At 42.9% G+C, this 12,193-nt stretch overlaps 1 protein-coding gene across 8 annotated transcripts in view; it reads right to left on the bottom strand.

Moving 5' to 3' along the window:
- The window catches only part of arvcfa (ARVCF delta catenin family member a), a 48,940-nt gene that overhangs the window by 20,859 nt on the left and 15,888 nt on the right, over positions 1 to 12,193 (bottom strand). For 7 of the 8 annotated variants that reach the window (XR_015500644.1, XR_015500643.1, XM_087269918.1 and 4 more), the window contains 5 exons: positions 10,635 to 10,748; positions 10,222 to 10,329; positions 6,481 to 7,306; positions 3,079 to 3,262; positions 2,402 to 2,519 (listed from right to left, as the gene is read on the bottom strand). Coding sequence is in view for 6 of the 8 variants with exons in the window: in XM_087269913.1 (XP_087126039.1) it covers positions 2,402 to 2,519; positions 3,079 to 3,262; positions 6,481 to 7,306; positions 10,222 to 10,329; positions 10,635 to 10,748 (1,350 nt within the window). In the remaining 2 variants the exon portion in view is untranslated. Of the gene's footprint in view, positions 1 to 2,401; positions 2,520 to 3,078; positions 3,263 to 6,480; positions 7,307 to 10,221; positions 10,330 to 10,634; positions 10,758 to 12,193 lie in introns of those variants that run through there. The other variant, XM_087269916.1, reaches the window with a different exon arrangement.

Here is a 12,193-nt window from a genome sequence, read left to right as displayed (position 1 = left end):
CAGACATCAATTAGCCTATAAATAATTAATTGCATTTGTTAAGCACAAATATTCATTTCATAACTATTTCTAAATTCAGTTCTAATTTCCAGCAAACTAATAAATGAACAATAATAATGAAGTGTGCTGAAAAACCTGAGTGATATCCTAAAACACATGCTGTGCCCCATATGGTCTAAAACCTGACAGGTGGGCAAATCTAAGCTTGTTTTAATAAAACAAATATAAATATGGATATAATAAATAATACTGCTAATAATAATAACATTATACAAAAGCAAATTGTTATGAATGAACTGAAAAAGCCTCCCGAGATGAAGAAGACATGAAAGCAGTGATTTTTCATATTTATGTAGGCTAGAAAATAATATGTTTTGTAATATTTTAATCCTTTATATTTATATCCTATATCTATTCTTATTATATCCTATATATATCCTTAATATTTAAATGTTTTCATATGTAAAGATATTTGCCTATTGCTCTCTTGTGTGTATTAAGCAGTGTGTAAGCGAGGCGCAACTCTGCGCTGGAGTTTAGACCGGGTTTGGTTTGGTCTAATGAAAAATCTATTATAGTTTCTGAAAATAGCAACGCGCCAGCGGTCCGCCTCAGAACGCCTTCCTTTTTAGACCAGAACGCCTTTGGGCGCACATATGAGCGCTAATGCATTTACTATTTAAACAGCGTAGCGCAACGCCTCAAAACCACTCTTGCGCCAAGCTGAAACTACCAAAAGACTACTGCGCCTCGCCTTGCACCACACTGCGCCGGGTGTATGATAGGGCCCGTAATGTCTTTGCAAACTTTTCTTGGCATCTCGGAAATTAGAAATGACAGTCACACTTTATTTAGATGGTCCACTTGTTGAATTTAAGTTACATGCCAATTAATCCTCATTAGATTATTAGTAGACTGTTAGGGTTCGGGTTAGTGTAAGTTGACATGTACTAGCTAAGTTTCTTATAGTCAGTTAAATGTCTGTTGAAGGAGCAGAATCAGCAGATATAAAGCAGACAGTCAACTAATACTTAAATGGAGCATCAAAATACACAAAAAAACGTGATGTTGAAAATAAGATTATTAAAGGCACAGCATGTCATTTTGAAGATGTTGAGTATACACAGCAGCATGTGTTGAACCACTAAGATTTGAGTCTATTTTGGTTGATGAGCTGATTCACATCCGCACATTGTGTGATTAGATGCACTCACTCTTTGTTAAAGACGCAGTGTGTATTTTCATCCACTAGAGGGCGAGTGTTCACAACAAACAAAGGGGTATTTTGATCTATCTGTGTCTGAGTGTTGAATTATGGGAGATGTGGTCTTCCTGCAGAACTCATGCTGGTGATGATGTTGATCAGGGTAGTATGAAAAGAGTAAAGCGGAAAGAAGAGAAACGCTGAAGTCAATGCAGATGAGAGATGAGTAAAGGTGGCGCAGCAGGAAAACAGTCTGGTTCTAGTCTTTACCAAGCCAGCTGACGTTTCTGTGCGGAGTTTACACGTTCTCCCCGTGCTCACTTGGGTTTCCTCCGGGTTCCCCGGTTTCCTCCCACCGTCCAAAAACATGCAGCTTAAGTTGATTGACTAATCCAAATCAGCACCATAGACATGCTCCTACCAAGTACTTATCTCTTTAAAGAGCAACTACTGTCTGCTCTTTAGCCACCATGACAGAGGAGTTCTCCAAATCTACCTGAGCTCAAACTCCCTCTCTCGCCCTGCAAACCGGAGGGAGCCCCAGGCTTGAGGATCTTATGAGCTCAGGGCTCTCTCCCAGGACAGCATGCCAAACACGCTTTATAATCAATCATCAGCTAAGGGTGAACTCTTGAAACTGTCTTCTAAAATGAACTGGCAACCAATGAAGTGATGCTAATACTGGGAAAAGGTGGTCATATTTGCGAGTACCAGTTAACTGGCGTGCTGCATCGATTTGCACCATTTGCAAACGGGCTTTAGCTGACCTGCTACTCTCCACATGCAGTGCATTACAGTAATTTCCTACTATGCAAGTCAGCTTTCTTCAAACTTTCTTCTTTAGTGTTCAACAGAAGAAAGAAACCTGATTTATAAAAACCTGCGGGAGAGTAAATAATAGTGATCAGTTTTGACGGCTGTGATGGGGTGTTTATAGTGGCTTAGGAGTCGTCTGATTGGTCAATCATGAATTGGATAATGCAGGACCAGCTGTGATCAATCATAAGGACGTGATCCTCTCGACATTAGTTTGACATTTCATTTTTGGGTGAACTATCCCTTTAAATGAGCTGAGGGCTTTGTCTCTAAGCCTTATTTTCACATGGGTAATGTTATTTACTGTTTTTGTGCTGAGATGTGAGCGGGTCAGCTGATGTGCAGGTGTGCCGTGACCTGGATTTCTATTTAAACTCTTACTTTGTTATTTATGTCTCTTTTAGCGACGGCAGAGTAAAGCGCGTGCAGCAGGGCGTCCACCAGTCCGTCACACTCCCGCAGTCTCTGCCGCGCCTCGGCTCCGTCTGAACTCACGTTCCTGCAAACACACACAGCGTCACACATCATATCAAATCTGTGAAAAAAAGTCTCTGTGAAATCCAAATAAAGCTCTTTAACCCTTGTGTGCTGTTCAGATTGACTCCCTTTTGGTTATGTTGCTGCTGTTTTTACCCTATTGACTTCCTTTATAATCACGTTTATTGATTGTAAAGACCTGACAGCAGATACTCATGCATTCTTGAGTGCTGCTGGTTTTCCCTGTCGGGATTAAGAGGGACAATGCGTCATTTTTACTGTTGATCATCAGTTTTCAGCATTAACCCTTTAGATCGGCTGATCTTTTTTCCCCAACACTGTTCCTGCAGGCACACCAACAGTACACATTTTGGATGTCTCCCTTATCTGACCCATTGACTTCAGCTTTTGGAGTCTCTTCTAATGTCCCGATGAGTTGATTTGGGTGTGTTTGAGCAGGGAGAGGTTGACAATGTTGGTGTGCGTTCAGGAACAGGGTTGGGAAACACTGCATTCAGGCATAGAAGTGTTTGTTCCCAGGGTTCCCTTTAAAACATCATCCTCTCGTGTGCTGACCGAACCTGAGGCATCCAGACGTGTTCTTGAAGACGGTGTTCCACTCTGGGTCTCCGGGACGGGCTGGATCATTGGGGTCTCCTCTTAAACCCGAGTGCGGGATGATGATCTCGTCCGTAAGCGTCTGCAGGCCGTGATTAATGACCATCATCTTCAGCGGCTCGTGAGACGACAGATTCCACAGCGTTCCTGAACAAACAGAGGACAGAGAGAGAGAGAGAGACAGAGGGAGATTTTTATTTTATTAACAAGGGCATGCATAAAGGATATCCACACAGCAGGGGATATTAACCTGTATCCTGCCACATCTGTGTGCAAAAACCCTCAAAGCTAAACACGTGTGTGTGTGTGTGTGTGTGTGTGTGTGTGTGTGTGTGTGTGTGTGTGTGTGTGTGTGTGTGTGTGCGCATGCACGCAAACTTTATAATGACATTGTGTGTGACTCATCATTGCAGAAAGGCTTGAATTAACTCCACATCGAATACATCAAATAGTTGGGAAAGTTCTTACTGTAGTAAAGGAGATCTGCTTCATTCTTGTCTGTCACTGTGCTGCTTATCTACATAAGACACAGTAGGTGAGAGCTACACCCATCAGAGCAATACTGAGAGATCTCTGTGGCGCTGACATGCACGTGGGAATGGTGGGCGGAGAGAACCAGCTCATTTGCATTAAAGGCACAGGCAACATAAACAGCTACAGCGTCTTAACAGCTCAAATTTCCCATTTTCAGAAAGCTATAATAAATATTATGATGAGTGCTTTGAGCTGAAACTTTACACACACAAAAGATTTATATAAAATCTTGAAAAGGGGTCAAATTGGTGTCCTTAAATTAGGGCTGTGCAATTTGTGGAAAATACCTAATTGCGGTTTATTTTTTTGACGGATGTTGCGATTGCGATTTGATTTACGGTTTAATTCAAGCGTCAAGCTGTTTTTTTATTGTGGGCGTAGTTCAGTTGTGCAATTCTGATTGGGCAGAATGAAAGAGTGCTCACTCTATTGGCTAGTTATAAAGCCCCGGTCAGATCACACGATTCCGGCACAACTTCCTTAATGTAGAGTGTCGTGAGGAGTCGTAAACGATAAATGGACGTCGTGACAAGATTCAGTTGTTTGTTCTCGTGTAAAAGGCATAGCTCACGACAACCGATAGCATGTCTGCAATGCCTCACGACACCATCGCAGAAAGTCTAGCATGTTTAATAATCTGTGGACTGGCTTTCAAGCACTTCACCTCAGATGTTATTCCTTATTTTTGTTTACATATGAAGAGTTCAGATGCAAAGGTCGCTAAACGCCATTCCCCCAAATATGAGATCATTTAGGCACTTTCGATTTTAAAAGACGGAGTTTGATGAACTGGATGAGGCTGTCAGTGAATGGCAAATGAAGACGTCCCTTACCTCAAAACTCTGAGCGCTATAAGGAAAAGAAAACACACTGTACAGCGGGAAGTGCAGCATGCATTCATAACATGTTTTTGCGCAGCAACGCTACTTTTAATCCATTTTCTCGGATTTACTATACATTAAACAGCAACTGCATTTCACCAAAGACAGAGTTAAGATGCCGCTCATTTATCCCACGAGGATGCTATGAGGAGAAACAAGAGATCAAGACCTTGAGTATGGTGAGAATGAATAAATGACAGCTACTGAAAGCATCTGAGAGAGATCCCCTTTCTGCCCAGTAGACTTAACTTGTGTTTTACGTGCTAATGCGAGCTATTTTATAAAAGATAAATATAATGTATAAAACTGTACATTATTACTTCATAATACCTGTATGTCTGATAAGCTTTTCATATTAATAGACAATGCACAGATGTTGATGTTTCACAATGTTTTGCACTGCATTATTTGAATCTGCCAAGCTTAAATTACAATGTTTACACTGCTCTACTTACATTAACTCTAAATCCCAAATATCAGACATGACAGCAGATTGTTCAGACTGAATTAATGTCAGTTTTATTGTTATTGATTAATGCACTTGATAGATTTCATTCATTCGTTTTCCTTGTGCTGTTTCCCTGGTTTATCACAGCGGGATGAACCGCCACTTACTTGACAGATTTATATATTTGTAATTTCAGGTGGTGTGTGTGTAATGTGTTTAATGTTTGGTATAATAATTTCTAAGTGCATCTTTAGTGATTTTCAGCTAATTACTTTGTCGTGTTCCAGTAGGTGGATTTAGAGGTTTTTGCTATAAAGCAGACGTGGATTCAGCTGGTTTTGACGCAGAAGAAAATCTCCCTTCTTAAAAACCAAAGTATTACCTAAAGTGACTTTTATGACAAAAAGGTATTTTATTTACCAGCTAATCACCTCATCTTTACATATAAAAGGAAACTTCTGAACGTATTCAGAGGAGCCTGATAGAAAATGCTCATTTACAAGAGAAGAGCTCTGATGGATGTACAGGGTTCTGCATCTGAACTCTTCATATATATTTCATATTGCATAACTAATCGCAATGTTTCAAACTGCGATTTGGTTTCGATTATTTGCACAGCGCTACCTTCAATGCAAACAAACAATTTACATTACAAACTTTACATTTCACACTTCAAAAAAGAGCAAACGATAAACCTCCTTCTATCACAATAGGAAGGATATTTTTGTAGCACCAGAACATTTCAAAGGATATGTGTAAAGTTAAAAATGCCAGGAACATTTGAAAAAGAATGAACATTTTGCATGAAGAGTTACACTTTGACCTTTAATAACTGCACAGGTCATGAGGACGCAGTTGATTATAATCTCTGTTTATGCATTCAAAATCTGCATATTTTCACATTCTAGATTCCCAGAAGAATCGTTATTTAATCAAAGTCGCATCCTCATATTTTCCATCTAAAAGCATTCTGCGTCTGATCAGCAGCTTCTCATTAATGAGTGAATTTAATGAGCTTTGCATAAACGTTCACTTTGAGATGAAATCAGTGATCTGTGTAGTTTCTGCTGCGATGCTTCGCCAATAAGGCTGCGGCGTTCACACGGTCATCAGCAAAACTCAATCCCCAAACTGGAGACGAGGAAAAGATGAATAGATTTTTTGACACTGATGCAACTTCATAGATAAATTAACTCATATTCTGACACCTGAAGCTGGCTGTAGTTTGTTTATATCTCATCTGAAAATTAAACAAGCAGACTGTGTATACTTAGAGAGTATTTGCAAAGTCCATTCATTTATTTTTCTTCGGTTTAGTCCCCCATTTATCAGGGGTCACCACAGCGGAATGAACCGATAGCTATTCCAGAATATGTTTTATACAACAGATGCCATTCCAGCTGCATCCAATTACTGGGAAACACCCATACACACGAAATGTGGATCCCCCATTTTTGACAGTGTATAAAGTAAGCTGGGTGCTGGTGTAGTGGTGTGTTCACCTGTGACCAGCTCTCGGACTTCCACGTCATTGGACTTCCTCAGCAGCCGCAGCAGCGCCGGGATGCCGTCCGAGTTCTTGATCGCCACCTTGTTGAAGTTGTCTCTGCCGAAGGAGATGTTTCGGAGCGCTCCGCAGGCCTTACGGTGCACCTCGGGTTTGGGGTGATCCAGGAGCCCCACCAGGACGGGGATCCCGCGCAGCTGCCGGACGTCCTGCTTGACTTTATCGTTCTCGTAGCAGAGGTGCTGCAGGTACGCGGCGGCGTTAGACTTCACCGGGTCCATGGGGTGGCTCAGCATGGCGATGACCTCCCGCAGGTTTGGGTCCCTCCAGCGTGGGTCCTTCCGGATGGTGTCCAGGCTGACCATGCTGGCGCGTTTCTGCGGGATGAGTGTCCGGTAGAGGTCTTGGAAATACGCGTGCTGCAGCGGTGCCAGGTGATCATCTGCTGACAGATCCAGAGTCGGCCGGATGTGATGGACGGGATGGCTGACTGCGGAGACATCCTGCTCCGATTTCCGGTTTGGAAAGCTGTCCCGGTGCAGCGGCAGCGTGTAGCAGTTCTCTGGTATATAGTTTCTGGTGGGAAAGGATGGATGGTAGGTTAATCCGTGCAGCAGGGTCATGCTGTGAGCTGGTAGTGTACTGTAGAGAGCCAGCGGGTCCTTAAGATCTTCCTTTGCAGGGTCAGACGTCAAGCTGGGTTCAGGATGAGGAGGAAGATCCTCCGTTTCAGGAGATCCATCAGGAGCTTCTGCTTGATTTACACACTGATCATCTGGAGATGATGTCTGAGAGTCGTCCAACTCTTCACATGAACTCTCCTGTAGATGGAGAAAGAAAAACACAGAGGTCAGCGCATTTAGCCAAGTCCCCTTAAGGTAAGTCATTTCACTCTGCGGCCATCTTTAAACGCCTCTCCAAAAGATCCTTTCCCTTCCCTTTGGCCCTTGAAAGGGGAAGGGCATCGACATTTACCCCTAAATAATGGGACAGCACTACAGCATCATCATATGTTATCGCGAGCTCGTACTACACATGAGACCGATGATCGTGACTGATGTGTGTATTTACACAGTGGCCATATTCATCTGTGTCAGGGGTCACCAAACTTGTTCCTGGAGGGTCCGGTGTCCTGCAGATTTTAGCTCCGACCCTAATCAAACACACCTGAACAAGCTAATCAAGCTAGGTGTACTTGAAACACCCAGGCAGGTGTGTTGAGGCAAGTTGGAGCTAAACCCTGCAGAGACACCGGCCCTCCAGGAACGAGATTGGTGACCCCTGATCTATGTAAACACACCAAAAACAACACTAACACTATAGAAGATACTGTAAAAAGGGCATTCACAGCCACTAGACTTTTCTGACAGGGGATTCCAGTGTCATCGAGTGTCAGGATGTTGTGGGACGACTATACAGGAGTTATTATTCTGGATTATAGATCGCGGAATTCAGCGTTTTTTAATTTAATGTTGGGGTAAAGCAGTGGCGCAGTAGGTAGTGCTGTTGCTTCACAGCAAGAAGGTCGCTGGTTTGAGCCTCGGCTCACTTGGCATTTCTGTGTGAAGTTTGCATTGTCTGCCTGCGTTCGCGTGGGTTTTCTCTGGGAGCTCCGGATCCCCTAAAGTCCAAACACATGCGGTACATGTGAATTGGGTAGGCTAAATTGTCCGTAGTGTATGAGTGTGTGTGAATGTGTGTATGGATGTTTCCCAGGGATGGGTTGCAGCTGGAAGGGCATCCGCTGCGTAAAATCTTGCTGGATAAGTTGGCGGTTCATTCCGCTGTGGTGACCCCGGATTAATAAAGGAACTAAGCCGACAAGAAAATGAATGAATGATTTTAAAGGGTCTTTATTCTAGTTTTGAAGCCACATACATTATCAGGAAGGCTAATCCAGTGTTTAGGAGCCATATATAAGAAGGCTCAACCTCCTTTAGTGGACTTTTCTAATCTGGGTACTATCATACGACCTGAGCTTTAAAATGTTAAACAGTGAGTTGGATTGTTCTGAGACAAAAGGTTGGTTAGATAAACAGAAGCGAGACTATTTAGTCTTATTAAACATTAAACTAGAAAGAAAACAAAACAAAAACTTGATGTAAAAAAAAACACTGCAGTGCATCTCTTCAACATGCTTCTACAGTTATGTGGTGCACTGTGTGTATACTTTAATGATAGGATAGGTCTTAATCTAGTTTTGACGCCTCAGACATTATCAGGAAGGCATGACGGTAAAACACGAATGTGGTTATGAATATATTAAACATGTGCTTGTTTGTCGTAAAAATTGATACTAATGATAGTAATTTGTTGATCTCTTCATTTCTGTGTGCAGCCATGCTGCTGCTGTGGATGGTGTATTCTGGGAAATTTTCGTACCCGTTGGTTTCAAGTGTGGTCCTGAAAAATCTCTGTTTCAAGGGGTATCTAGCCCTTCCCTTTAGCCCTACACCTAAGGAGAATTGGGACACCCCTTCCCGTTCACGTGAATGAACAAAACAATGGGTAGGGGCAGGGCCTAATTTGTGTCTATACATGTCGGACCCGGCACCTCTGAAATCTGATCCGGCACCTCATTTTACCGATCCCCCACCCCAACCGGCCTCCTCCTATCAGCTGTTCACTTTAGCTTTCTTCCGTGACTCCCCAACTCTCTTCACTGTCGTCTGCGAGACCTCCACCCCCCCAACTTTCATGCGCAACACCTCTCCATTTTCTGGAAACATGCCGGATCCATTACCCCGATCGGTTTCGGGGATCTTGCAATTCACAATTTAAGCATTGGATAGGGGTAAGAGGAAGAGCTAAGGGGTACAATTGGGATTGGGTCTAACATTGTTAAAAGCTGTTAAACACTGTGCCTACTAGTCTCGTGAGTCACTAATTTGGGGTTGCGGGCTGGAAAAGTTTGAAAACCCCAGGCCTAGTGGGCAGTGTGTCAAGCTATGAAGTAGCCATGGATGTGCCAATGTGTGCCCCTTACATGGGGTATTAAGACTTGTATGGCTTAATATAATGTAAATAATGTCATAAAGGCAGCATGGTGGCCCTCAATACATAGGGTTCGCCTACATAGGGTCACAAATGGAAACTGAATATTACCTAGTGGTCATGTCTGGTACTGCGGCCAAACAAATCCTACTTAAAGCTTATTCTTTAGAGATATCAACTTCAAATTTTGAATATGATTTCCTCAAATATTCCACTTAGAACAGAGCATGGTGGTGCAGTGGTTAGCACTGTGGGCTCGAAGCAAGAAGGTTGCTTGTTCGAGTCCCGGCTGGGTCAGTTGGGCCATTCATTTAGTCATTCATTCATTTTCCTTCAGCTTAGTCCCTTATTTATCAGAGGTCACCACAGTGGAAGGAACCGTCAACTATTCCAGCATATGTTTTACACAGCAGATTCCCTTCCAGCTGCAACCCAGCACTGGGAAACACCCATAGACACTCATTCACATACACACTCATACACTACAGCCAGTGTAGTTGATCAGTTCCCCTATAGCGCATGTGTTTGGACTGTGGGGAAAACCGGAGCACCCGGAGGAAACCCACGCCAACACGGGGAGAACATGCAAACTCTACACAGAAACACCAATCTGTTCAGTACTATATGAGTGTTACTATATGAGTGTTGTGTGTGTGTGTTTGTGTGTGTGTGTGTGTGTGTGTGTGTGTGTGTGTGTGTGTGTGTGTGTGTGTGTGTGTGTGTGTGTGTGTGTATCATTTACCTTCAGGACGCTGGGAATGACCTGTTCATTAGAGCTGCTGGAGCTAAGTGGGTTCGACTCGCTGTCAGGACTGGACGATTTCTCTGTGCCAATCCCAGAGCTCTCCGTCTGCACACACACACACACAAATATATTTTGACCAATAGTTTTAGCCTTAGTTTTGGCTTACTAGAATAATCTTCCACACACCACCTCATGACTCTCCACAGTAATCTCTCATTGACATTATTATAAAGCATGCATGATCTATTATGAATGCTTCATGTAAGAGCACATCAGGATAATCTCATTCTTCCTCCAAATCTAGATTATTTAAAGACACAAATCCTTTTTGAAATGCCTAATAATGACACCCAGTGATGCTTTATATAATAATACTAAGCAGATGCAAGCTCGGAGAAATCTCGACCTACATGTGCCTCTGCGACGGCATCTGAAGATGGAGAATCCGCCGTCTCCTGAACAATCTCCTGCTCTGGGTTATCTGGAGACGAGGGTTGGGTCGGCAGCTCCTCAGGGTCCGGTTTCTTTTGCATTAAAGGAAAGAGAACAGAGAAGAAACAGAGAAGAGCATCAGATCTGAGCCTGAATCACGCGGGTCCTCCAGCTCACTCATTCACCACAGCGTCCCGATCAGCAGATAAAACAGCATCATCAGATCACACACAGCCCTCTGATCAAACACTGCCGTTTGTGTGTGCGTATATATATGTATATATCACCTCTGGGCAATTTCACTCAATTATTCTCAATCCAGCAACTTGCAAACACTCTGAAGAGAAATAAGCAGAACTTCCTCCCAGAGCAGGGCTGAATTATATATGAGCGCAGCTTCGTAAACACAACACAAACACACACATGCTTCTTCAAGAGACAACACACACGCATGCATCTTCAGGAGACAACACACACGCATGCATCTTCAAGAGACAACAAACACGCATGCATCTTCAAGAGACAACACACACGCATGCATCTTCAGGAGTTAAAACACACGCATGCATCTTCAAGAGACAACACACACGCATGCATCTTCAGGAGACATACACACATTTTCAAAAGAGAACACACACTGGGACTGGACGATACTGGAAAAATCGACAATATTGTTGTGAAGTATTGTGATAACGAGATTTCATATGATATAACATTTGTCTAGAACAGGGATCGGGAAGCTTTTTCGACAAAGAGCCGTTTCTGAATTTTTTTGCAAATGTATTTTTTAAAGAGCCACTGATACTACTTTATATAATACAGGTTTAAACAAAACCTTTATGTCTATGCACAACTCAAAAATAAAGAAATATAAGTCTATGAATTAAAAAAGGACAATTAATTTTTTTTCTTTATGCCATCACCATTTATGAATGATTTTTGAGTTTACGTGCACAAGCTTATAGTAAAAAGCCTTGGAGTAACGATTGATGACCAACTAAACTTCTCTAATCACATCTCTAGAACTGCTCGATCGTGCAGATTCACACTCTATAACATCAGAAAGGTTCGACCCTTCCTATCTGAACATGCAGCTCATCTTGTTCAAGCTCTTGTTCTCTCCAGACTGGACTATTGCAACTCTACTAGCCGGGCCTCCAGCTAACTCTATCAAACCTCTTCAGCTCTTCAGACAGCAGCAGCACGAGTGGTCTTTAATGAAGCTAAAAGAGCACATGTCACTCCGCTGCTCATCCGTTTGCACTGGCTGCCAGTTGCTGCTCGCATTAAATTCAAAGCTCTGATGTTTGCTTACAAAGCGACTTCTGGCTTTGCTCCTTCTTATCTGCTCTCACTTCTGCAGATGTATGTGCCCTCCAGAAACTTGCGTTCTGTGAATGAACGTCGCCTCGTGGTTCCAGCCCAAAGAGGGAAGAAATCACTTTCGCGAACGCTCACGCTCAATCTGCCCAGTTGGTGGAATGAACTCCCTAACTGCATCAGAACAGCAGAGTCACTCGCTGTCTTCAAGAAACAA

This window comes from Danio rerio, chromosome 10, assembly GCF_052040795.2.
Source record: "Danio rerio strain M-AB ecotype USA chromosome 10, GRCz13ab, whole genome shotgun sequence".
Taxonomy (NCBI): Eukaryota; Metazoa; Chordata; class Actinopteri; order Cypriniformes; family Danionidae; genus Danio; species Danio rerio.
This window is presented reverse-complemented; position numbering and strand designations above follow the sequence as displayed.